At 42.2% G+C, this 27,646-nt stretch overlaps 1 protein-coding gene and 1 long non-coding RNA gene across 5 annotated transcripts in view; both read right to left on the bottom strand.

Annotated features, from left to right (window-relative positions):
- The window catches only part of LOC118394978 (uncharacterized), a 51,895-nt gene extending 25,187 nt beyond the window's left edge, over positions 1 to 26,708 (bottom strand). Inside the window, exons 1-16 of one of the 4 annotated variants that reach the window (XM_052464142.1) lie at positions 26,549 to 26,708; positions 15,951 to 16,008; positions 15,629 to 15,658; positions 12,243 to 12,329; positions 12,010 to 12,069; positions 11,836 to 11,907; positions 11,604 to 11,669; positions 11,381 to 11,476; positions 11,179 to 11,250; positions 10,686 to 10,754; positions 10,516 to 10,590; positions 9,971 to 10,039; positions 9,785 to 9,856; positions 9,576 to 9,632; positions 9,417 to 9,488; positions 6,701 to 6,772 (exon numbers count right to left, since the gene is read on the bottom strand). In XM_052464142.1, the coding sequence (XP_052320102.1) occupies positions 6,701 to 6,772; positions 9,417 to 9,488; positions 9,576 to 9,632; positions 9,785 to 9,856; positions 9,971 to 10,039; positions 10,516 to 10,590; positions 10,686 to 10,754; positions 11,179 to 11,250; positions 11,381 to 11,476; positions 11,604 to 11,669; positions 11,836 to 11,907; positions 12,010 to 12,069; positions 12,243 to 12,329; positions 15,629 to 15,658; positions 15,951 to 16,001 (1,020 nt within the window). In that variant the 5' untranslated portion in view covers positions 16,002 to 16,008; positions 26,549 to 26,708. Of the gene's footprint in view, positions 1 to 6,700; positions 6,773 to 9,416; positions 9,489 to 9,575; positions 9,633 to 9,784; positions 9,857 to 9,970; positions 10,040 to 10,515; positions 10,591 to 10,685; positions 10,755 to 11,178; positions 11,251 to 11,380; positions 11,477 to 11,603; positions 11,670 to 11,835; positions 11,908 to 12,009; positions 12,070 to 12,242; positions 12,330 to 13,131; positions 13,507 to 15,628; positions 15,659 to 15,950; positions 16,030 to 26,548 lie in introns of those variants that run through there. The other 3 variants (XM_052464143.1, XM_052464145.1, XM_052464144.1) reach the window with 3 other exon arrangements.
- Positions 1,917 to 6,091, bottom strand: LOC127907666 (uncharacterized). The gene is made up of 3 exons (XR_008065421.1): positions 6,068 to 6,091; positions 4,353 to 4,421; positions 1,917 to 1,988 (listed from the first exon to the last, which is right to left on the bottom strand). It is a non-coding gene; the product is annotated as an uncharacterized LOC127907666 (long non-coding RNA).
- Positions 26,709 to 27,646: the final 938 nt, after the last annotated feature.

Below are 27,646 nucleotides of genomic sequence, written 5' to 3'. Positions count from 1 at the left end.
AATCGCATCTCTGCATGTCTGGCAGACATATCAGTGTGGATGACGGATCACCACCTCAAGCTGAACCTCGGAAAGACGGAGCTGCTCTTCCTCCCGGGGAAGGACTGCCCGTTCCATGATCTCGCCATCACGGTTGACAACTCCATTGTGTCCTCCTCCCAGAGCGCTAAGAACCTTGGCGTGACCCTGGACAACACCCTGTCGTTCTCAACTAACATCAAGGCGGTGGCCCGTTCCTGTAGGTTCATGCTCTACAACATCCGCAGAGTACGACCCTGCCTCACACAGGAAGCGGCGCAGGTCCTAATCCAGGCACTTGTCATCTCCCGTCTGGATTACTGCAACTCGCTGTTGGCTGGGCTCCCTGCCTGTGCCATTAAACCCCTACAACTCATCCAGAACGCCGCAGCCCGTCTGGTGTTCAACCTTCCCAAGTTCTCTCACGTCACCCCGCTCCTCCGCTCTCTCCACTGGCTTCCAGTTGAAGCTCGCATCCGCTACAAGACCATGGTGCTTGCCTACGGAGCTGTGAGGGGAACGGCACCTCAGTACCTCCAGGCTCTGATCAGGCCCTACACCCAAACAAGGGCACTGCGTTCATCCACCTCTGGCCTGCTCGCCTCCCTACCAATGAGGAAGTACAGTTCCCGCTCAGCCCAGTCAAAACTGTTCGCTGCTCTGGCCCCCCAATGGTGGAACAAACTCCCTCACGACGCCAGGACAGCGGAGTCAATCACCACCTTCCGGAGACACCTGAAACCCCACCTCTTTAAGGAATACCTAGGATAGGATAAAGTAATCCTTCTCCCCCCCTCAAAAGATTTAGATGCACTATTGTAAAGTGGCTGTTCCACTGGATGTCATAAGGTGAATGCACCAATTTGTAAGTCGCTCTGGATAAGAGCGTCTGCTAAATGACTTAAATGTAATGTAAATGTAACTCATCCATCAACACTGACAAATGTCACAGGCTTCATTAGGTAATGTGTTGAGGATGTTGTACCCACAATAACAATCCGGACATACCCCAACAAAAATTCCTGGCCATGTCCTCAGAAGCCCCATTTATACCTGGTTCTAACATACGTTCTTTGTTCTGATCTTCTCCACATTTAGATTGTGCCCACATTTTTGGGCAAGTGTAGATGATAAAAAGACTCATTGTGATCAGATCTTTCTACCCACCTCCAGAGGTAGTCAGACACGCATTCTATTTGGATATCTTAGAAGTGTAGTCAGGTCTGGACAGTGAAACTATTTAAATCATCATTATCCCACCCTCTAAAATCATGGACAGGTGATGCCATTGACTTAAAACATCAATGTCTTAAAATAAATATTATTTTGAAAGAATATGTGTCCTCCTCCCAGAGCGCTAAGAACCTTGGCGTGATCCTGGACAACACCCTGACGTTCTCAACTAACATCAAGGCGGTGTCCCGTTCCTGTAGGTTCATGCTCTACAACATCCGCAGAGTACGACCCTGCCTCACACAGGAAGCGGCGCAGGTCCTAATCCAGGCACTTGTCATCTCCCGTCTTGATTACTGCAACTCGCTGTTGGCTGGGCTCCCTGCCTGTGCCATTAAACCCCTACAACTCATCCAGAACGCCGCAGCCCGTCTGGTGTTCAACCTTCCCAAGTTCTCTCACGTCACCCCGCTCCTCCGCTCTCTCCACTGGCTTCCAGTTGAAGCTCGCATCCGCTACAAGACCATGGTGCTCGCCTACGGAGCTGTGAGGGGAACGGCACCTCAGTACCTCCAGGCTCTGATCAGGCCCTACACCCAAACAAGGGCACTGCGTTCATCCACCTCTGGCCTGCTCGCCTCCCTACCACTGAGGAAGTACAGTTCCCGCTCAGCCCAGTCAAAACTGTTCGCTGCTCTGGCCCCCAATGGTGGAACAAACTCCCTCACGACGCCAGGACAGCGGAGTCAATCACCACCTTCCGGAGACACCTGAAACCCCACCTCTTCAAGGAATACCTAGGATAGGGTAAGTAAGGGTAAGTAATCCTTCTCACCCCCTTCTCCCCCAACAAGATTTAGATGCAAGTGGCTGTTCCACTGGTTGTCATAAGGTGTATGCACCAATTTGTAAGTCGCTCTGGATAAGAGCGTCTGCTAAATGACTTAAATGTAATGTAAATGTAATATCTGTCAAACAATTGGCATACAGGCAGGGACCAGGATATTTGGTCAAAATAATGACACTGTGGACAGATAAAAGACATATTTTACTGACGTGAAGATGCGATGTGCACTATCAGAATGTGGATAAGATGAGGACAAAGGCAGCATGTTAGCACCAGGTATAAATGAGGCTAGTGTGTTCGCTGATCAGACATATTCAACCTGTCCTTGTCCCAGGCTGTTGGCACCACTTGCTTCAAGGATACCATCATCATTCCAGCGACCAAGAAAACCAAGGACACATTGTAGGGCAGCATCCAAAGTGACTCTTCTTATCAACTGTATGCAATCATTTCCTGTGTTGTCTGAGGAATTCAGCATTCTCTGTATTATCTCTCCCAACCCTCCATTGTGTCACCTCTGAGATACAGACGTTACATCATGTAGGTCTGATATCTGATTGGAGATTAACTTTACAGTAATTCTATTGGTCAACAACTCCGTTTTTGAATCTAAATAACTTAGATGCTTATAAAATGTTCCTTTTTTAAAAATCCTGAACTGCTGTGGTGAGACTCACTATTTTTTCTCTCTCCACCCCATGGACTTTTGGGGCATGGCCGTTCAGGTTATGATTTCTCTCTCTCTCTGACCATGCTTAGAATAATGCCTAGTAATGCTTGTTAATGTCTTGTAACTTAAGCTACAATACACTTGTATTTAGAATTCTGTTCTCAGACGTTTCTTCATTGCGTATTGCTGTAACTCAACCATTGTCTCTTGCATATTGCTAATCTTTATGCAGTCAGATAAACATTTGAATGGGCCAATTGCTTAGTATTATTACGAGTCGCATGTGATGTATGTCATAATAATAATAATAATAATAATAAATCAATAAAATATCTCTCAAGCTCTGTCAGGTTGGATGGGGAGTGTTGCTGCACAGCTATTTTCAGGTCTCTCCAGAGATGTTCAATCGGGTTCAAGTCCGGGCTCTGGCTGGGTCACTCAAGGGCATTCAGAGACTTGTCCCGAAGCCACTCCTGCTTTGTCTTGGCTGTGTGCTTAAGGTCGTTGTCCTGTTGGAAGGTGAACCTTCGCCACCAATCTGAGGTCCTGAGCTCTATGGAGCAGGTTTTCATCAAGGATCTCTCTGCACTTTGCTCCATTCACTTTTCCTTCAATCCTGACAAGTCTCCTAATGCCTGCAACTGAAAAACATCCCCACAGCATGATGCTGCCACCACCATTATTCACCGTAGGGATGGTGCCCAGTTTCCTCCAGACGTGACGCTTGGCATTTAGACCAAAGATTTCAATCTTGGTTTCATCAGACCAGATAATCTTGCTTTTCATGGTCTGAGATACCTTTGTGTATTTTTGGTAAACTCGAAGCGGGCTGTCATGTGCCTTTTACTGAGGAGTGGCTTCCGTCTGGATACTCTACCATAAAGGCGTGATTGGTGGAGTGCTGCAGAGATGGTTGACCTTCTGGAAGGTTCTCCCATCTCCACATAGGAACTCTGTAGCTCTGTCTGAGTGACCATTGGGTTCCTTCTCCACCGATTGCTCAGTTTGGCCGGGTGACCAGCTCTAGGAAGAGTCTTGGTGGTTCCAAATTTGATCAATTTTTAAGAATGATGGAGGCTACTGTGTTCTTGAGGACCTTCAATGCTGCAGAAATGTTTTGGTAATCTTCCCCAAATCTGTGCCCTGACACAATCCTGTCTCGGAGCTCTACGGATAATTCCTTCGACCTCATGGCTTGGTTTTTGCTCTGACATGCACTGTCAACTGTGGGACCTTATATAGAGAGGTGTGTGCCTTTCCAAATCATGTCCAGTCATTTGAATTTACCACAGGTGGACTCCAATCTAGTTGTAGAAACATCTCAAGGATGATCAATGGAAACAATGATGCCCCTGATCTCAATTTTGAGTCTCATAGCAAAGGGTCTGAATACTTATGTAAATAAGGTATTTCTGTTTTTTATTTTGAATACATTTGCAAAAATGTCATAACGCCTGTTTTCGCTTTGTCATTACGGGGTATTGTGTGTAAATTGATGACGATTCATTTTTAAAGAATCTATTTTAGAATAAGGCTGTAACGTAACAAAATGTGGAAAAGGGGAAGGGGTCTGAATACTTTCAGAATGCACTGTATATACCATAGAGATTGAATAGAAATGATTCTTAGGACTAACATGTTTACCTCTTCTGGTTGCGAGGCTTCAGCTGTTTTAGGAGCCTTTTGGAACATTCCACTGAATATACCTTTACCCTGAAACACACAGATGCAGTTTAGAAAGAGCAACTGAAATCATGTCACCTGAGATCAAGTTAAAAAAAAAAATACAAATTATTACACCTTTATTTAACCAGGTAGGCTAGTTGAGAACAAGTTCTCATTTGCAACTGCGACCTGGCCAAGATAAAGCATAGCAGTGTGAACAGACAACACAGAGTTACACATGGAGTAAACAATTAACAAGTCAATAACACAGTAGAAAAAAGGGAGTCTATATACATTGTGTGCAAAAGGCATGAGGAGGTAGGCGAATAATTACAATTTTGCAGATTAACACTGGAGTGATAAATGATCAGATGGTCATGTACAGGTAGAGATATTGGTGTGCAAAAGAGCAGAAAAGTAAATAAATAAAAACAGTATGGGGATGAGGTAGGTAAAAATGGGTGGGCTATTTACCGATAGACTATGTACAGCTGCAGCGATCGGTTAGCTGCTCAGATAGTAGATGTTTGAAGTTGGTGAGGGAGATAAAAGTCTCCAAGTTAAGCGATTTTTGCAATTCGTTCCAGTCACAGGCAGCAGAGAACTAGAACGAAAGGCGGCCAAATGAGGTGTTGGCTTTAGGGATGATGAGTGAGATACACCTGCTGGAGCGCGTGCTACGAATGGGTGTTGCCTTCGTGACCAGTGAACTGAGATAAGGCGGAGCTTTACCTAGCATGGACTTGTAGATGACCTGGAGCCAGTGGGTCTGGCGACGAATATGTAGCGAGGGCCAGCCGACTAGAGCATACAGGTCGCAGTGGTGGGTGGTATAAGGTGCTTTAGTGACAAAACGGATGGCACTGTGATAAACTGCATCCAGTTTGCTGAGTAGAGTGTTGGAAGCAATTTTGTAGATGACATCGCCGAAGTCGAGGATCGGTAGGATAGTCAGTTTTACTAGGGTAAGTTTGGCGGCGTGAGTGAAGGAGTGTTTGTTGCGGAATAGAAAGCCGACTCTAGATTTGATTTTCAATTGGAGATGTTTGATATGAGTCTGGAAGGAGAGTTTACAGTCTAGCCAGACACCTAGGTACTTATAGATGTCCACATATTCAAGGTCGGAACCATCCAGGGTGGTGATATGCTGGTCAGGCGTGCGGGTGCAGGCAGCGAACGGTTGAAAAGCATGCATTTGGTTTTACTAGCGTTTAAGAGCAGTTGGAGGCCACAGAAGGAGTGTTGTATGGCATTGAAGCTCGTTTGGAGGTTAGATAGCACAGTGTTCAAGGATGGGCCGGAAGTATATAGAATGGTGTCGTCTGCGTAGAGGTGGATCAGGGAATCGCCCGCAGCAAGAGCAACATCATTGATATATACAGAGAAAAGAGTCGGCCCGAGGATTGAACCCTGTGGCACCCCCATAGACACTGCCAGAGGACCGGACAGCATGCCCTCCGATTTGACACACTGAACTCTGTCTGCAAAGTAGTTGGTGAACCAGGCAAGGCAGTCATCCGAAAAACCGAGGCTACTGAGTCTGCCGATAAGAATATGGTGATTGACAGAGTCGAAAGCCTTGGCAAGGCAAGGTCTTTTACGATGAAGACGGTTGCACAGTACTGTCTTTTATCGATGCCGGTTATGATATCGTGTAGTACCTTGAGCGTGGCTGAGGTGCAGTTCAGTCTCACCTTAGGGTTGCTGTTGTCAGAGAGACTGTCATTACTGGCTGAGAGCTCACTGACCGCTTGTCCTATGGCAGGTTTAGGTGATTTTTGGAACATTCCACTTTTACCTCTCTCCTGAAACACACAAGTGATAGTTATCCTAGGTATCTGGACATCTATTCACCTTAATAGTGTTGTTGTCAGAGAGACTGTTAATAATAAGGCTATTAAGACTTATAAATATCATTAATAGACTTATAAATATCATTAGTCCACGTCAAATTAAGAGCCAATATAGTCATCTCTAGATACCTCTTCTTGTTGAGAGCCTTCATCGGCAGGAAAAGGAGATTTCTTGAACATTCCACTGAAAAAACTTCCTTTCTCCTGAAATACAAAAAGACTGTTTAGATGAGATTTTTTTTTGTTTTACTGTGTTGACATATAATGTTATCTGGATACATAGTATTGTCTGAAGATAATACTCCACCAAACCTCCTCACCGTGGTGTTGTTGGTATCAGAAAGGCTGTTGTTGCTGACTGAGAGCTCACTGCATGTTGCAAGATTGTCCTGGAACAGAACACAGTTCTGTAGTTAGAAAATGAACAAACTCTTACAGTAAGTAACTGAAGCAAACAGACATGTTTGATCTCACCTGCGCAGGTGTTTCATCTCCAGATGATTTGGGGGTCTTTTTAAGGATTCCACTGAATAGCCCCTTTTTTCCCTGATAGAAGAAGACAGTGTCATTTGAATTTCCATTTGAATAAGTGGTTTTCTCAAATTCTAAATGCAGTAACTCTGCCTCACCAGAAACCGTGGATTGATGGCAGCATTCGCGTGAAACTTAAAGCGCGAACCACTGCTTTTAATCAGGGCAAGGTGACCGGAAACATGACCGAATACAAACAGTGTAGCTATTCCCTCCGCAAGGCAATCAAACAAGCTAAGAGTCAGTATAGAGACAAAGTAGAATCTCAATTCAACGGCTCAGACACAAGAGGTATGTGGCAGGGTCTACAGTCAATCACGGATTACAAAAAGAAAACCAGCCCTGTCACGGACCAGGATGTCTTGCTCCCAGGCAGACTAAATACATTTTTTTGCCCGCTTTGAGGACAATACAGTGCCACGGACACGGCCCGCAACCAAAACATGCAGACTCTCCTTCACTGCAGCCGATGTGAGGAAAACATTTAAACGTGTCAACCCTCGCAAGGCTGCAGGCCCAGACGGCATCCTCAGCCGCGCCCTCAGAGCATGCGCAGACCAGCTGGCTGGTGTGTTTACGGACATATTCAATCAATCCCTATCCCAGTCTGTTGTTCCCACATGCTTCAAGAGGGCTACCATTGTTCCTGTTCCCAAGAAAGCTAAGGTAACTGAGCTAAACAACTACCGCCCCGTAGCACTCACTTCCGTCATCATGAAGTGCTTTGAGAGACTAGTCAAGGACCATATCACCTCCACCCTACCTGACACCCTAGACCCACTCCAATTTGCTTACGGCCCAAATAGGTCCACAGACGATGCAATCTCAACCACACTGCACACTGCCCTAACCCATCTGGACAAGAGGAATACCTATGTGAGAATGCTGTTCATCGACTACAGCTCGGCATTCAACACCATAGTGCCCTCCAAGCTCATCATCAAGCTCGAGACCCTGGGTCTCGACCTCGCCCTGTGCAACTGGGTACTGGACTTCCTGACGGGCCGCCCCCAGGTGGTGAGGGTAGTCAACAACATCTCCACCCCGCTGATCCTCAACACTGGGGCCCCACAAGGGTGCGTTCTGAGCCCTCTCCTGTACTCCCTGTTCACCCACGACTGCGTGGCCACGCACGCCTCCAACTCAATCATCAAGTTTGCGGATGACACAACAGTGGTAGGCTTGATTACCAACAACGACGAGACGGCCTACAGGGAGGAGGTGAGGGCCCTCGGAGTGTGGTGTCAGGAAAATAACCTCACACTCAACGTCAATAAAACTAAGGAGATGATTGTGGACTTCAGGAAACAGCAGAGGGAACACCCCCCTTTCCACATCGATGGAACAGTAGTGGAGAGGGTAGTAAGTTTTAAGTTCCTCGGCGTACACATCACAGACAAACTGAATTGGTCCACCCACACAGACAGCATCGTGAAGAAGGCGCAGCAGCGCCTCTTCAACCTCAGGAGGCTGAAGAAATTCAGCTTGTCACCAAAAGCACTCACAAACTTCTACAGATGCACAATCGAGAGCATCCTGTCGGGCTGTATCACCGCCTGGTACGGCAACTGCTCCGCCCACAACCGTAAGGCTCTCCAGAGGGTAGTGAGGTCTGCACAACGCATCACCGGGGGCAAACCTGCCCTCCAGGACACCTACACCACCCGACGTCACAGGAAGGCCATAAAGATCATCAAGGACAACAACCACCCGAGCCACTGCCTGTTCACCACGCTATCATCCAGAAGGCGAGGTCAGTACAGGTGCATCAAATCTGGGACCGAGAGACTGAAAAACAGCTTCTATCTCAAGGCCATCAGACTGTTAAACAGCCACCACTAACATTGAGTGGCTGCTGCCAACACACTGACTCAACTCCAGCCACTTTAATAATGGGAATGGATGGGAAATGATGTAAAATATATCACTAGCCACTTTAAACAATGCTACCTAATATAATGTTTGCATACCCTACATTATTCATCTCATATGTATACATATATACTGTATTCTATATCATCTACTGCATCTTTATGTAATACATGTATCACTAGCCACTTTAACTATGCCACTTTGTTTACATACTCATCTCATATGTATATACTGTACTCGATACCATAATATATACATCTGCATCTTGCCAATGCCGCTCTGTACCATCACTCATTCATATATCTTTATGTACATATTCTTTATCCCCTTACACTTGTGTCTATAAGGTCGTAGTTTTGGAATTGTTAGCTAGATTACTTGTTGGTTATTACTGCATTGTCGGAACTAGAAGCACAAGCATTTCGCTACATTCGCATTAACATCTGCTAACCATGTGTATGTGACAAATAACATTTGATTTGATTTGGGTTGCTGTTGTCAGCCAGACTGTCATTGCTGGCTGAGAGCTCACCCTGTAATGACCCCTTGTCCTGAGACATGACGGGGAAGAGTTACTTAAACAACAGTGCTCCAATTGAAGATACCCCTTCTAGTTTAGTTCACTTGTTTTGTACACACATTGTAGTTTTGGACTCACAAGTGTGTTGTAATGTGAGCAGACACCGCTTACGTAACTAGCTACCAGTAGTATGTACGCGTAGAATAAGCTGAACAAATAGAAAATGTAAGACTGGTCCAAGCCAAACACTTGACTTCGCTATATTACCTCAGGTTGAGAAGCATCAGCAGCAGGCTTGTGGGATTTTATGAACATTCCACTGAATATGCCTCCTTTCTCCTGGAACCCAATCGTTTCCAATAAACAATGGAAGCTATTTGTGAAGAACACTTCAGCAGATGTGAAGAACTGTCAAACCTTACTCACTTTACTGTTGTTTTTAGAAAGACTGTCATTGCTGCCTGAATGTTCACCGTGTAATGCCTGGTTGAGAAACAGATCAAGATATCTGTTCAGCCAGTGAGAATGCATAATAACATTTGCTATATGGGGTACATTTTCTATACAAGTCAGCATATTTACAAGTAGGTCGGAAATAATATTTTGAGTCACGTGTTGATCTCCAGAACGCTCACCTCTGCAAGTGTGCCCTCTCGAGGAGCTTTGGGGGATTTTTTGAGGATTCCACTGAAAAGTCCTCCTTTTGCCTAATGGCATCAGAACATAATCAGGTTGTCAACTATTTCTATGATAATATCCGTAATACTTTAGTCATAACCCTCTTACTGCGCACATGAATATAGTACTCAACTCTGCCTCACCTTAGGGTTGTTGTTGTCAGAGAGACTGTCATTGCTGGCTGAGAGCTCACTGTGTAGTGACTGCTGGTCCTGTATGACAATGACAGGCAACACAAAGAGGAAATGATGTTATGCTCTGATGTAGGTGATCCATGCAGAAACGTAAGCCTATTGTTTGTTTGTCCCGTCAATAAATCTATCAGATTTATGCAAAAACTGAGTGATCATTTTTCTTTATTGTCCTGGATTGTCACCAGTTGAAGTGTCCCGGGGTAAGGAATGTTTTGGGGGATTTTCAAGTCCTTCAGTTGAGCACCTGATTCCCTTTTTTGTTTAAGCTGGGCTGAAGAGAGTTTGGGTATACTTTTTTTCATCAAATTATGTTACCTGCACAGTGACAATATGTGAACAAATGAATTATTAATCTATTTGCTTGATATTAAATCAAATGTAATGGCAACAAAATTGCCATTAAGAGTTTAAGTGTTGTGATTGCAGATTTGTCAAGAGAACAGAAATCTTATACATAATTTACAACAGGTAAATAGTATACCGCATTACTTTACCTCTTCTGTTTGAGGTGGTTCTTCCACAGGTTTGGTAGACTTCTTGAACATTCCACTGAAGATGCCTCCCTTCTCCTGAAACACACAGAGGGACCGTTTACACAGAACACCACCATGAAGTTATCAGCGGGATCAAATGAGCAGAGTTTAACTTCCTTAAACCAGCTTACCTTGATGTTGTTGTTGTCAGAGAGACTGTTGTTGCTGGCTAAAAGCTCACTGTGAACTGAGAGATTGTCCTGGAACAGAAAATGTGTATTCCAGTACAAAAAAAGATTACTACATATGCTACACACATGTGCAGGTGTCCCCTCTCCAGCAGTTTGGGGGGGGTCTTTGGATTCCAATGAACAACCCCCCCCTTCTCCAGAACAATAGAGGAGATACATGAATTACAGTTAGACTTATTTGCATATTTCAGGATGACAAAATAACCAGGCTTGAATCTTTTTTGTTTGTTTGTATCATCCTATCATGATACATACAGGAGTGCTTTCAGCTGTCTGTTCACGTTTGTCATTGGGATCACTACTTACTGTACTGACCTAGGACCAATGAAAACAATGACACCTTGTAAGCACTTCAAAATCATAGTTGTAGTAGAGCACCCAAACAGCAAAGTTAACAACAGATAAACAAGAGTAGAAAATAAGAAAATGTTACCGTCAGTGAAGGAGAAGAGAGTTTGTCTTTAGTTGCTTTCTGGAACATTCCTCCCATCAGTCCTCCTTTGTCCTGAAAGAGTGATTGATATATGTTGAAAATCGTCCACTATTTCATAACAAACTTTGTCTCTCATTGTTTCTCTAATGCAATCGCATATGTTTAGTAGTCTATAGATATCGCTCTCCTCTCCCACACACACTTGTTTGGCCTGACTCGGCCTCTTCATGGTGTTCTCAGAGGACTGCTCCTTTTCTGGGGTGGGCTCTTCAGGCGTCTCATTATCTGTCATGTAGCTCTGAGAGAGAAGAGAAACTATAAGATCAATCATAAGGAAAACATAGGTGATTGGTGTGCCAACTAACTGACAGGTGTTTCTGCATACACCACTACAAAGATAGTCAGACAATGCTCTGTCCACTCACTGTAAAGGTAGGGGTTGGCTCTTTTTGTAATTTCTGAAACATTCCACCAAGACCCCCAAATTTGTCCTAAAAAAGATATCCATGATAAAGAGAGTGAAGCATTTGTATTCAACCTTTATTTATACAGGATATTCTAATTGAGATCAAATGTATTTTTTAAGAGAGACCTGTAGCAAACATGGTTTTATACTATGACATTTCTCTTCAATGAAACCAGAAGCACCGAACATACCTGCTTGAAGTCGGTCTCATCTTCTCGGGGATCAGAGGCCTTAATCGGTGAAATGTCCATTTCTGTTGAGCCCTGATGAAGAGACAGTGGTTTGAGACTAAAGGCCTGAGAAGGTTCAAACTAAGGCAGAGGAACATGATATATCATTGTCAAAATCTGTGCGTGTGCATGTACCTTTATGTGCTCTGCCTGTGTCCTCTTGCGACTGCCGTTTCTGGCCATAACATTTGGTTCCTGATATTACCCGCGTAACCATGTGGAAAAAGATACAATTTCAATGAGATATGAAACATTGAGATTTACTGGCCATGTCTCTCTATGGAACCTCTCTGCCAGTACACGTTTATGCCAGCAGTGTGTAAGGGATGCAGTAGTGTGGTGGTTATGGTGGGAGCTGATAGGCCTACCTTTGCAGTGGGTCTAACTCTGGATGGAACCACTGGAGTTCTGGCTTGTTTCCCTCTAGTCTCTGTCTGGATCAAGTTCCTGTTGGCCTGAAGGACAAAAATAGTCTGTTCTTATATTTTCGGCTGAATTGTATACCCGATCCAACTGATTTGAACACTCACAGACAAATTATTTTTCTCATCATTTCTGATGAGGAAAATCTTTGTCAGGTCAAAAACTTTATATCTTTGCTAAATTAAATATAATATATATGAAATATAACCAGGAGGTAGACACATCCCACATAAATCAATGTCTGGATTCAAGCAGTGGCAGTCGGTGCCTTAAGATGAGGGAGGATGATTATTTTGTAATATTACAGCATATTCAATCTGTCATTCATATTCCAGTCACCCAGCTCAATATAACATGAATATGTTTAGGCTACTTACTAGTGATGCACCATTATGACATTTTTGGCTGATACAGATATCCGATATTTTCCTTGCCAAAAAAAAGATGATATAAAAAAAGGATATAAAAAAAACGGATGTAAAAAAATCATGGCCTTTTAAGCATTCTAGTACAGTTAAATAGTTAACACACACACACACACACACACATGGACGCAGCGGTCTAAGGCACTGCATCTCAGTGCAAGAGGCGTCACTACAGTCTCTGGTTCGAATCCAGGCTGTATCACATCCAGCCGTGATTGGGAGTCCCGTCCGGATTTGGCCGGGGCAGGCAGTCATTGTAAATAAGAATTTGTTCTTAAATGACTTGCCAAGTTAAATAAACTTTACACACACGCACACCACACTGACCAAAAACTTATTTTGTAGGCATTTACGTGTGTCCCCATTGCCAGTAAAACATAATCAAAACCTATTTATTTCACTTACTTACCGTGCCGTTTCCTTGTTAATTTGTTCCGTTTCATTCTCAACCACGATTTATATGGTATGCCGTTTGGGCCTTTCCGTGTCAAAAAATATACTATTTAACACTATTTGACTTGTCAAATAAATGTGTTGACCAATCAGGACCTTAATATGAACGTACGTCACATACTAATGTAACGCGTTCATACATTTTCACGTAGTTACTACACATTGATTACACTATCACTCGTATTTCATATGTCATGATTCATCTATACGTATGCTATGATGCTGGTAAAGTTGTCTCGCACACTTACAGCGCTTGGTCATAAAAAAAGTTAGCTAGCTCATGGATGCAAACAATTTTCTCCCCTCAAAAACATAGCAAAGCGACATAATCTGTTTCAGTAGCTATAGCTAGGTGTCATCTAAAATAACCCTAATTTATACGACAGTTCATATTTGACTAATGGTGGTCGGAACCATCTATGTGAGACTAGCCACAAAAAGGATTGGCCACAAGTGGGTTTTGCGGTTAGCCTTGAAAATAAAAGTATTGCATAATTCTACTTATTTGTATTCGTTTGCATCACTGCCAATGATATACTTTTATTTTGAAGGCAAACTGCAAATTCCACTAGTGTGCCTAATCCTTATTATGGCTTGCTTCACAACAACTAACCCAGTCCGGTTGAGCCTCAACTAGCTAGATGAAGCTAGTTGACTGCTTATAACGTTAGCTTTGGCCAACAGGGTTAATTAGCTGGCTAGTTATTTTCGTGAACTGAAGTTCAATTTCAATAGGCGAACAACAAGTGGCAACCTAGCTAATACATACTCACAAAGAATCCTAAATCATTGCTAAGAATAATGAAAATAATAATGAAAATGACTGCAGTTTCTGGTCATTATCTTCATGCTGGTTGTATTGGTGCTAGCTAGGTACCAAGCTAAAGCTAGCTACCCCAGAAGTTGCGGTCGTGGCCGGTGTTTGCTTGTTTGCTGACTTTTTTGTACAGCTTTGACCGTGCTTCTGTATCTTGTTTGACACACAAAGACCCAAACTGCGTTCCAAATGAAGCTATTAGCAGTGATGCTATTACTGTGTAACTCCGGTTGGGCAACATCGGAAAAATAGCGCACCTGGTGTGTTAACCGGTGCTCAACCAGTCTGCGAAAGCCAACATCACCCACAACAGAGAACGGTTGTTTGTCAAGGGCAATGAATTCCATTATCTTGGCTTTAACCGATTTCGCCTTTGAGTTGTCTCGCTGAAACGTTGTTACTTTTTCAAATGACAGCTTGACTTGTTGATTGCTTGATCCACACAGCAGACATTGTGGGCTAGTTTAGGAATGCTGTGTTGCACATATAGCTCAAAATTTTACGCGCCGTCATTAGGCACGGAATGTGCCAATCTTGCCTGGATCTAGCTGATCTAGGGCGTAATCATTAGTCCAACAGTAGCAAAATATTTTCTACTGGACACATTCAGGTACGCTTATCCCCTTTCTTTCATTTTTCAACAGAATCGGAGGAATGAATACACCCTTATCACATGCAAAATCAGTTCACTTTCATAGCAGCCAGATCGTTGTATAATTCCTTCTCGCATCTATGCGCTCTCCTCAACTTTTCCCTTCGCTTGTGGAGTTCAGTGCACAAAATATCAGCCGTCTGTGACCAAGTGGAAAACCCTTTCCATGCCAAACCGTCATATGATAAACACTAAACGCTACATACAGCCTTTATCGTTGTCATTAGCTAATTTTAAGTCAACAACATAGCTAATAATAATAATAATAGCTAATAATAATAATGAGTTAGTAAACCAGCTACAATCAGGCAGTACAGTGTACAGTTAGCAAGTAGTTTAGCAGTTACACTGGCGGGCTCTGGTGGCAATAAATTAATGAAACCAAAAGCTAACCTTGACTTGGAAGAGTTCCAGTGTTGGATATCCATAGCAAGCTAGATAAATAGCATCTCTCTGTTTAGAACCGGGTTTTTTTTTTCTTCTAAACTAGCTAGCTAACGTTAGCTGCATTTGATAGCTAAATAAGAGAAAGTGAGGGTGGAAAAAAATATTAAAATATTGCTTCTTTATTTTTGAAGAAATACATTTGTTCAAAACTGTTAAACTATTGTCTTTCTTTTTGAGTCAACTACTCACCACATTTTATGCACTGCAGCGCTAGCTAGCTTTAGCTTATGCTTTTAGTACTAGATCCTGTCATTGGGTGGACAACATGTCAGTTCATGCTGCAATAGCTCTGATAGGTTGGATGACTTAATTCAAATGTAAATATATGGAAGGGGTGAGAACCATGAGCCTCCTTGGTTTTGTATTGAAGTCAATGTACCCAGAGGAGGACAAAGACTAGCTGTCCTCCGCCTACACCATGGCGCTACCCTACAGCAGGGTTTCTCAAACAGAACAGAAGTTTCAAACATGAAATTACATAACTCAGGAGGAAGGTGAGTCCTCTGTAATCTAAAGCTTTTAAATATTATAGTATACCTCCTTTGCAGGCTTCGGTGGAGGTAAAGGCTGTGGAGAGAGGAGATAAGAGTTAGTGTTTTCAACTATGTGGTATTGACAGTAGTCCTATGTTCAGCTTTATGTTCTTTCTTGGTTTATTCATCTGAAATTGTGTTTATAGAACGATGTCTTCAGTGTTCGTTTTGTAATGAGTCTCGTAATGTATTCAAGTAGAGTTTTGATGTGGTGGTTTGTGTTATAGGGTCAGATAAGTTATTATAATCTTGTTTTTTTTAAGTAGAAGTGTTTTAGAAGTGTTGTATAAGAGATAAGTTGTTTTCCTGTAGTAGTATGCTCATACCTGTTTCTGTTGATTTCTTTTCACATCTGGCTTCAACGTGCACTGTTCCATCCTGCCTCTGGGAAACCACAGTGATATGCTTGTAAAATCGTACAGGGCAAGCAGCAAAAAGGAAAGGGAGGGGAATAGGGCTTTCTTAAGACGCTCAGATCTCACAACAGACAACTGAACCAAGATCATTATCTTGTCGGTCAATCCGAAAACAGTGTCTACAAATGCTAATTTGGTTCAGAGGAAACGCACGGAGACCACTTCTTCCCTAACAGTAGCAGAAGTTTTAAAATATCAGTGACTATTGAAACTATACAAAATACAGACAGACTGTGGCTGCACAAAGTGGTATAACATCTCGATATGGAGACAATTCCAAGAGAGATCATGCTGTGAACCCCAATTCCTGTCACCTACTGTATATGAAACGCAACATGTAAAGTGTTAGTCCCATGTTTCATGATCTGAAATCAAATATTCCTTACATTTTCCATACGCACAAAAAGCTTAATTTTCTCAAAAATTTGGTACACATTTGTTTACATCCGTGTTAGTGAGTATTTCTCCTTTGTCAAAATAATTAATCTACCTGACAGGTGTGGCATATCAAGAAGCTGATTAAACATACTTATCATCACAAGGGTGCACTTTGTGTTGGGAACAATAAAAGGACACTCTAAAATGTGCAGTTTTGTGCCACAGATGTCTCATGTTTTGAGGGAAAGTGCAATTGGCATGCTGACTGCAGGAATGTCCACCAGAGCTGTTGTCAGATAATGGAATGTTAATTTCTCTACCATAAGCCACCTCCAACGTCATTTTAGAGGATTTGGCAGTACATCCAACTGGCCTCACAAGCTCAGACCATGTGTAACCACGCCAGCCCAGGACCTCCACATCACCTGCGGGATCGTCTGAAGAAAAACTAGTTCTGATTGTCTGGGCCTGGCTCCCTAGTGGGTGTGGGTGGGTCTATGACCCCCCCATGGCTGTGCCCCTGCCCAGTCATGTGAAATCCATAAATTAGGGCCTAATTCATTTTTTTCCATTGACTGATTTCCTTCTATGAACTGTAACTCAGTAAAATCTTTGAAATTGTTACATGTTGCATTTATATTTTTGTTCAGTGTGTCTATATATACAGTACCAGCCAATTGTTAATTGAAATGCATTCCTGGTGACTACCTCATGAAGCTGGTTGAGAGAATGCCAAGAGTGTGCAAAGCTGTCATCAAGGCAAAGGGTGGCTACTTTGAAGAATCTCAAATAGAAAATAAAAATATATTTGTTTTAACACTTTTTTGATTACTACATGATTCCACATGTGTTATTTCAAAGTTTTGGTGTCTTCACTATTATTCTACAATGTAGAAAATAGTAAAAATAAAGTTTGTGGTGTGGGAGAATTTATATACATGATTTAATTATATACATGATTTGATAACAAAAGAGAGAAAGGTACACTTATGGGTTCATTCCCTGTTCTGGTAAAATGCATTTTCTATTGTATAGGGCAGGAAGCAGTTAAAGGTCATAGGGGACACTAAAAATGCAGACACATAGACGCTTAGGCTAGCTGGACATACAACGATCAAAGAGGTTGCCTAAGGACGGGGTCAGACAAATGACTAACTGATGGCTTGCAGGCATCAGTCACATCACAGGGGAAACACAAGTCTGTTTGACCTTGGACAACCATATGAAGAGCAGGGGACCAGAACAGATGGGAACCCTAAAGCTACATGAGATGAAGGACACATACAATAGGGACACAGAGTTAATTACAGGTTCTGAGCACAGGCCACAGGAAGGGGGATGTAAATTATCTTTAGGTCAAAGGAAGGGTCTTGACATCATATAATCTGGCCGAAAGCAGATGTGGGCGTTACTGGGCTGAACAAGCAGGACGTAAAGATTGGGATATAATGGTTTTTGCATTGGGGGATGAACTGAGGATGTATGAATGAATATAAAAGGAAGAGCGAGAGCTCTGGAGGTGGTGAGTCCTGTGGGTCCCGTGGGTCCTGCGGGGCTCTCCGGCTTATAATGCGGGTGTATTAAAAGTCTATCATTGAATTCAAAAAGTTATTGGTCGTGTCATGTTTGAATCTATTGGCCACTACAGATTTGGCGAGCTTGCCAGGAGAATCAGGGACTAAAGACGTTATTGGCTGGCCGTGGGATCTTTGGGGCAATCTGGCAAGACAAGGGTGGCCACCCAGCTAAACAAGGTAAGCAAAGTTCTTACAATAGCTGAAATGTCTGTGTAGATTGCCACAAAGGATCCGGTAGCAGCAGGGGGAGCGTCAAGTAGGTCTCTCTCTCAAATTTCCTAAAAACTATAGAAACGAAAGAACTTTTTGAAATTCAATGAATTTGCATGTGTGTGTGTAAGCGTGGAAATCATATAATGAATGTGCATGCATGTTTGGTGAATAAATAAGCGGGGGCTGTGAACTTTGCTGGTGTCGGGTGCGTGATTCGGACGGCCCCCCTCGTTGAGTCATTCGCAGGGGACTGTTGTGTGAGCTGACTGGTCTGGCTGAGGTTGGAATCAGGCACAGGGCTACAGCCGTCTGTTTATATGTTTAGAAAATAAATAAGTAGTAAGATAGATAAAATATTCATGGCTACCGCTTCAAGGAAAAGGTCTGTACGGATGGGTATTTAGTAAATAGATACACATGGCTACCGCTTTGAAATGAAGGACTGTTACGGGTGAATATTTTAGACCACAGGAAGAACGTTAGCCTGATTGTGCGACGTTCAACTGAAAAAGGTAATCCTGCGATACCGCTTCAAAATATTTACCAGAAGGTCTGTATGGGTAGGCTACTTTATTGATAAGTAGAGAGGGAAATATTCGTGGCTACCGCTCTATGAACGAGGTCTGAAACGGACTAATATTTAAAACACAGGAAGAATGCCAGCCTGATTGTGCGACGTTCAACTGCAAAAAAGAAATCCTATAATCTGGATTTATGTCGTGGAAGTGAATTAAGTCCAGAGGGAAGGGTATGTGTGAAAAATCCCATGGGATAATACCAGCTTATGTTGAGGAAGTGAATTAAGTTAGGTAATAAACTATTGTTTTTAGGTAAAAACAGGGATTGAATGAATGCTATAATATAATTCTTTGTGATGAATGAGCAGATTAGAAAGAAGAGGAAGAACAGACTGTGTGTCTGTGACCAACTGGGAATGTGCAGGCCTCTCTGACAGTTAATTAAGTGTAATTTGAGAAAGAGAGCGCATTTAACTCTCACTGGGAAGAGGAACGAAATCGATAAATATTGGACAAGATAAGTTATACATAAGCATAAAACATTGACTGGATAATGAGTTAAAAGACCATTGTAAAAAATTACAATAGGTGTTAAAAAGAGGTATAAATAGTGGCATGGAAACAAATGGACTGTTTCTCCCTGGAATATAGAGATAGCGAAATGTAGTGGAGCTGTAGAGACGCTGAAAGACGCGAACGTTAATTCTACCAATTCAATTTGGATATGAAGGAGCAAACCAGATAATGTAGGGCAACATTACCCGGTAAACAGGATAAATAAAATAATGAATTTGAACAATCACATAAAACCATAACAAAAAGTTTAACTTACCAGCGTTTTAATGTTAATTAACATTCTATCATCAGAAATGCATTACGATGGGGGAAGGGTGAGAGAAAATTAGTGTAAGATGACACTGGAATGCGGGAGCACTCTTTTCAAAAGAACAGCGGCTGATCGTTCTAAGGTTAATATGAATGGAGTTTTCTCCAAGCGGTGTATAGTCTCTGATTGATCAAAAAGTGGTTCATAGAGAGTACAGTTTATATGTGATAAAATCACGTGATAGATCACGTTTTACCTAACTTCTAGTAAGGTACCGATGTAATTTACAAATAGCCCCACTTGGAGTCGTTTTGTATTAAAATGGTGGTTTCAATGGCGATTGAATGCGTGGAGGAAGTTGTTGTTAAAATACGGAGAATAAACGTATATGAAGGATTGCAGAAAGTGGTGAAGGTGGTTGAAAGAAGAGCAAATTGTAGGGTATGGGTGTTTTCAATTTCTAAGGATAGGACCATACAGATGGCCGAGCAGGGAGGAATTGTACGTTCTGTGCATGGCTGGAGCTTTTATTGCATGCTTGGGAAAAGTGAGGGGATTTTTTAGTAGTTTGCTGATTTAGGTGGCATGGTGAATGTTAACGAAATGTACATTTCTTTTCCAGAAGAAAAGGGGTTACATTTTCAATGTTTTTTTCAATTCAGTTTTAGACTGGGTATGCAGAAGGATGGGAGTGCTTTTGAAAGTGGGGTTAAGGTGTTAAAATGCCCTGAACCTAAGAATTTCCCGTGAAGACTGATCAACTTCACTAGAAATTGTTGGAACAGGTGGGATTTAATAATAAAATGATTGAGCAATACCAGTCTCTATTCAAAGTGTACGATTACTTTGAAATTCCATTATATCCTTGGGAAAAGGATGAATAGTTGTAATCTTGAATTGACTAGTTATTCCAATAGGTTTATTTATATTTAACATGGGATTATAGGAGAAAATATCAGTTCCCTGGGGTTATGGTCATTGGGTAAATACAAAATGTGCTTTGTTCATTCTACATATAAAATAGAAATATATGTAAACAAGGGATAACAGTTACTCCAAATAGGTTATTGGAGTGGGGGTTTCTGCAAGGGTTATGTTGATAACTATATAATCTGTAGCTCATCTGAGAGATTGCCAGTAGAATAAGGGAGTTATCATGGAAATGTAATGTCAGAATGCATTAATGCTTGGGAGAGACTATCATCACACCAAGTGTGTGGAACTCAAGCCCCCCTACTGGCTGAATAGTGAAGGACAACTGTGTCAGATGACCTGTGAACTGTATATGGAATGATATGTGTCTGGGAGATGAAAGACTAAAGGGAATTGAGATAATGACCTTTTAGTATCAGGCCACTCATGACAGAAAAACAGAGGCAAAAAGGTGCATGATAAAATAGATACTACTGGTACTAAAAGTTTTTAGTATAATGTTAATTATTAAAGGGATGATGAACTAAATTGAGTAGGTAAAATTTGAGTTAAAGTAAACAACATTTAGTTATGTTTTGAATATGGGAAAACTCTGGAAACTAATCCTGAGATCCTGTTCTGGTTGACAGAACTCGCAGAATATTAAATTAAAGGTTTTTGTTTATTTTATTTTACAATATCATTGTAATTGGAGTGATACATTGGAATGACATTTGTTTTGAGGAAAATAAGAGTCTGAGGGGAGACTGATAAATTGACTAAAAATGATTTGAGAATGTTTAAGTATGTATCAAACTATGGAAGAAAATTAGGAGTAGTGATTTATGTGTTATGGGTTAGAAAAACTGTAACTACATTGGGGATTCATATGAAGGTTATGATAACAAGGGGGGTGTTATTTCTAGAAACAATGTATACTGATAGACAAGATAATTCACAGAAAAGGAAGGACAGTTGGTCTTGTATAAATAGGGACAATTCTGAAATTAAATAGAACATTACACACACCTAGATTATGGTAAAAGTAATAAGTAGTGGCATTTTGAAGAAGCTTAGGACTTAGTTTTGTTAGGATTGTATATTCTTTCAACTGGAAGACACTTGACTGATTACATGATATTCTTACAGCAGTTGCTGTAGGGACCATCATTTGGATATCATTATGAATATTTTTGTGACAAGAGGCCAGGTATTTGAGACAGAATGTTTACATAACAGAATGTTTACATAGGGCTGTTATTTAAGAAAGTCTGTTGTCAGGAAATAACCCATGTGTTAGTATGTACATTCCCAGGAAAAGAGCACGTAAAACGCCAGATGGAAGGGCATGGGCTGAATTCTGGAGACTGAGTGTACATCAAGATACACCAGGCTGGGGATATACTTCTTACAGCACCTGCAGTGGTAAAGATCGTCATGTCTCTCTTTGATGGGTGCATAGGTTTCACAAGAAGTAAGGTCCAGCTGAATAAGGGGTGAGCTTGAAAACACCATGACAGAGGACGTGAAACAAAAAAGAGAGAGAGAGAGAGACTAGATTCCACTGTAGACATACTGGGTTGAGTTTGGGGGTTATTTGTTTTATTTGATAATGTATCATGTGAATAAGGATAGATGGTAGTTGTACTCAGTGTTGAATTAATTCAAGAAGAAATAATGATGATTAAGGTTATGCACATGCTTATCAGTTGATATAGATCAAATGGGGAACTAAGTAAAAAATGACATGATTTGGGAACACCTCTCAGAACCTGTGGCCGAAAGGGGAAGACTGGATAAAAGCATGAGGAAGCTAATTAGGGCCTCCATTTTTGTAGAGTCCAGCAGAAACACATCCTGGAAGCATAGAGTCAGGTGAAGAGAGGGTGGGAATTGTCATGGTCTTAGATTTCAGTATTTATGAATACAGTCATGCATAACACATAACATTGTCAATACTGTTATGTTGTGTCTTTTGTTTTCTAAGTCTTTTGTTTAGGAAACCAGATGGAGAAGGGTTCTCCAGCTTCAGTTGGAATGTCAGTTTGTGTGATGAGTGATGGAAGTAAGAGAATGTATGGTGTAATCATAGAACAGAGGCCATAAGTCTTTAAGTATGAATGCCCCACAGAAAGAAGGCAGAAACCTGAACCAGGATGAGAGGTTCCACATCTGATGATCCAAGGGGACCAGAAGGACCTCTCCCAGTGGTACCAGGAGATCTGGTCTACATCCGAGTATTCCGGAGGAAGTGGGATCAGCCGAGGAGAGAAGGACCCAACGAGGTGGCAGCAGCCACAATCACGGCCGTCCAAGTGAAAAGAAGCAAGACGTGGTATCATCTAAACCACTGTACCTGAGTCCCGACGGAGAGAAGGACACAACCATACAGAGATGAGGACACAGAGGAGGCTGATTCACCAGAGGGGATCCCGGAGGGAGCAGGAGCAGTGGAATCGATCAAAGCGCCGTGGAGGAATCAAGAAAATGGCAGACCAGATACAACGAGTGCATCAGCTAACACACTCAGAAGAAGCATCAGGGGGAAAATAGACTGAAAAGTAAAGAGACAAACGACCAAAGGCTCCTCCAGTATGGCCAGAAAGGCCAGAAGTGGGGGGTAACATGTCTGCTACTCCTGATGATATACCTGTTGGGGCAGACCTCTTTGACAGAAGCCCTCTACAGTGGGATCCTGAGGTATCGCCTAAAGAATGGGAACATCTCTTCCCTGAAATGGATGCCTTCCCAGATGGAAGCCAAGTTCGGCCTGAGGAGGGAACAACAGGCAAAGAGAGTGGAGGAGAAACCTTATCAGGAACAAAAGGTCGAAGAAAGTGGAGGAGGAGCACTAACCAAGAGCAGAAGGAGAAATCCTGCAAGATGAAAGAAATGGGGATTTCCCTACAATTGACTTTTCAGCTCTTACCTGATCTCCATAATGAACTATTGGAATTAGGACCACGAAAGAACAGTGACAAGGACAGAGTAAGAGCAACTGAGGACAATATGAAGATGATGCACGCACTCACAATCAAGATAAGTAATAAAAGCAGGAAGAGAAGAGAGGAACCTGTCGAACGAGGTAAAAAGACAGGACCTGTTGATAGGTTTAAGTTTCATGTTCCGCCACAAATTCTAACAGAACTAGGGGAACAGAGGACAGGTTCTGTATGGAAGAAGAAACCTGTACCGGAGGAGTCACTCTGTGGATGGACGCATCATATAACAAAGGGAGAAGTTTTATGGGACCTCAAAGGATGTGACCTGACACTGACCAAATGTGTAGAAGGCTGGGAGTTTATCATGAACAAGATAACACCAGCAGAAGGTGAAGAATTTGAAATTGAAATAACAAGAACAGGACTGAGTGAAGGAAACAGTTAAGAATATGTTGAATTGGGTCCTGTGCCAGCACCTGGACAGGGGCGGCTGGTGACGACCAGGGTGATGACAACAATGGTGGAGGCTGCTGTAACGACCACAGCAACTACCACTGAGATGACACCAACTACTCTTACCAAGCAGATCATGGCAATCACAAAGACACCTGACACATCAGAGCCAAAAGGATTGTTTCTGGCCATTTTGAGCCTGTTATCAAACCCACCTATGCTGATGCTCCAGATACTCAACTAGTCAATAGTCATTTACAACATTAATAATATATACTGCTCAAAAAAAAAAAGGGAACACTTAAACAACACAATGTAACTCCAAGTCAATCACACTTCTGTGAAATCAAACTGTCCACTTAGGAAGCAACACTGATTGACAATACATTTCAAATAAATAAATACATTTTAAATTGCAAATGGAATAGACAACAGGTGGAAATTATAGGCAATTAGCAAGACACCCCCAATAAAGGAGTGGTTCTGCAGGTGATGACCACAGACCACTTCTCAGTTCCTATGCTTCCTGGCTGATGTTTTGGTCACTTTTGAATGCTGGTGGTGCTTTCACTCTAGTGGTAGCATGACACGGAGTCTACAACCCACACAAGTGGCTCAGGTAGTGTAGCTCATCCAGGATGGAACATCAATGCGAGCTGTGGCAAGAAGGTTTGCTGTGTCTGTCAGCGTAGTGTCCAGAGCATGGAGGTGCTACCAGGAGACAGGCCAGTACATCAGGAGACGTGGAGGAGGCCGTAGGAGGGCAACAACCCAGCAGCAGGACCACTACCTCCGCCTTTGTGCAAGGAGGAGCAGAAGGAGCACTGCCAGAGCCCTGCAAAATGACCTCCAGCAGGCCACAAATGTGCATGTGTCTGCTCAAACGGTCAGAAACAGACTCCATGAGGGTGGTAGGAATGAGGGCCCGACGTCCACAGGTGGGGGTTGTGCTTACAGCCAAACACCGTGCAGGACGTTTGGCATTTGCCAGAGAACACCAAGATTGGCAAATTGCCCACTGGCACCCTGTGCTTTTCACAGATGAAAGCAGGTTCACACTGAGCACATGACAGACGTGAGTCTGGAGACGCCGCGGAGAACGTTCTGCTGCCTGCAACATCCTCCAGCATGACCGGTTTGGCGGTGGGTCAGTCATGGTGTGGGGTGGCATTTCTTTGGGGGGTCGCACAGCCCTCCATGTGCTCGCCAGAGGTAGCCTGACTGCCATTAGGTAGCGAGATGAGATCCTCAGACCCCTTGTGAGACCATATGCTGGTGCGGTTGGCCCTGGGTTCCTCCTAATGCAAGACAATGCTAGACCTTATGTGGCTGGAGTGTGTCAGCAGTTCCTGCAAGAGGAAGGCATTGATGCTATGGACTGGCCCGCCCGTTCCCCAGAACTGAATCCAATTGAGCACATCTGGGACATCATGTCTCGCTCCATCCACCAACAGACTGTCCAAGAGTTGGCGGATGCTTTAGTCCAGGTCTGGGAGGAGATCCCTCAGGAGACCATCCGCCACCTCATCAGGAGCATGCCCAGGCGTTGTAGGGAGGTCATAGAGGCACGTGGAGGCCACACACACTACTGAGCCTCATTTTGACTTGTTTTAAGGACATTACATCAAAGTTGGATCAGCCTGTAGTGTGGTTTTCCACTTTAATTTTGAGTGTGACTCTAAATCCAGACCTCCATGGGTTGATAAATTTGATTTCCATTGATCATTTTTGTGTGCTTTTGTTGTCAGCACATTCAACTATGTAAAGAAAAAAGTATTTAATAAGAACATTTCATTCATTCAGATCTAGGATGTGTTATTTTAGTGTTCCCTTTATTTTTTGAGCAGTGTATATATCAGTGGGAGGCAACTCCTAGAATTTCAGCATCACTCATCTTTTTTAGAAGCTCATACCAACAGCACCTGCCTGCCAGCCAGGCACATCTGTATTGTCTTAAGTCGTTCCAACCCACAGCAACAAGCAACACATTCTTATAATAAAACACCTTGTCAAATAGCCTAATCTAGCTTTGAAAAACAAGCCAGTCCTTTGCATAATACTATAGAGTATTTGCAGTTGTTGAAAATATATTAAATTGTCATACTTAAATAAAAGTAAACATATCTTAAAAAATGACTCAAGTAGAAGTGAGTCACCCAGTATAATACAAGCCTACTCAAGTAAAAGTATCTGGTTTTAAATGTACTTAAGTACAGTGGTCGAAAAAATACTCAATTCTCACACTTGAGTAAAAGTTCCAAGTTAAAGTAAATGCTGTACATCACATTACTTATATTAATTAAGCAAACCAGCCAGCATGATTTCATTTTTCTTTTTTTACAGACAGACGGAGGGGCAACTCTAACACTCAGCCATAATTTACAAACTCAGTATTTGTGTTTAATGATTCCGCCATATCAGAGGCAGTGGGGATGACAACACATTATCTTGGTAGGTGTGTGTGTGAATTAGACCATATTGCTGTCCTGTCTGAGCATTCGAAATGTAACATGTAGGTTTGGGTGTCTGGGAAACGGTATTGGAGTAAAATGTAAATATTTAGGAATGTAGTGGAGTAAAAGTAAATGTTGTACAAAATATAAATAGTAAAGTACAGTTACAATATTTATACTTAAGTTCTTAAGTTCTTTACACCACTGCACACTTGATTATTTTAAAAGTGACTTACAGACAGGAAAGGGTCCCTATCCAGTGAAGAGGGATCCCAGTCCAAAACTTGTCAAAACACTTTCTTTGTTGTTCCTCTCTGGTGGTGAGGGTGTGAGACACGAAACTCACCTTTTTGTCTTTCTTACCTCAGTGCCTTGCGGTCCCAATTCACCTGGGAATGGGTTGGGCTGGCTGCTGCAACCTGAAGTCAGGGGTAGACGTAACGTAGTAAACGTAAATCTGTAACTCTCCATTTAGTATTACACATTGCGTTTCATATGGTGGCTATTCATTTGTGGAAGTCCATCAACCATGTCATATGATATATTACCAATTACAATTGATATAATATGATACAAATTACAATTCATATAATATTTTACAAATTACAATTCATATAATATTTTACAAATTACAATTCATATAATATGTTATGAATTGCAATTCATTCAATATGTTATGAATTTGCATTATGAGACACAGGAGGCTAGTGGCACCTTCATTTGGGAGGACGGGCTTGTGGTTGTGGAATAAGTGGAATGGTATCAAATACAAACATATGGGTTCCATTTGTTTGATGCCATTCCATTTGCTCCATTCCAGAGATTATTATGAGCCATCTTCCCCTCAGCCAAATTCTTTAAAATGACATTGGAGGCCATTTATGGTAGGGAAATGAACAAACAATTCTCTGGCAACAGCTCTGGTGGACATTCCTGCAGTCAGCATGCCAATTGTACGCTGCCTCAAAACTTGAGACATCTGCGACATTGTGTTGTGTGACAAAACTGCACAAGGTGCACCTGTGTAATGATCATGCTGTTTAATCAGATTATTGATATGCCACACCTGTCAGGTGGATGGATTATCTTGGCAAAGGGAAAATGTTCACTAACAGGGATGTGCGTATGGAAAATATCTGGGATCTTTTATTTCAGCTCATGAGACATAGGATCAACACTTTACATGTTGCGTTTTTATTTTTGTTCAGTATATTTATCACTGTTGTGCTATTGCTGTCAATATTCTATTCCATTCCTTTGCACTGTTATATCCATGTTATTACATGTATAGTTATTCTGTTGTATTTACTGCATCCATATATATTCATTATCTC

This window comes from Oncorhynchus keta, chromosome 15 (genome assembly GCF_023373465.1).
Source record: "Oncorhynchus keta strain PuntledgeMale-10-30-2019 chromosome 15, Oket_V2, whole genome shotgun sequence".
Taxonomy (NCBI): Eukaryota; Metazoa; Chordata; class Actinopteri; order Salmoniformes; family Salmonidae; genus Oncorhynchus; species Oncorhynchus keta.
Note: the sequence above shows the minus strand (reverse complement) of the source record. Positions and strands in the feature narration are given on the sequence as shown.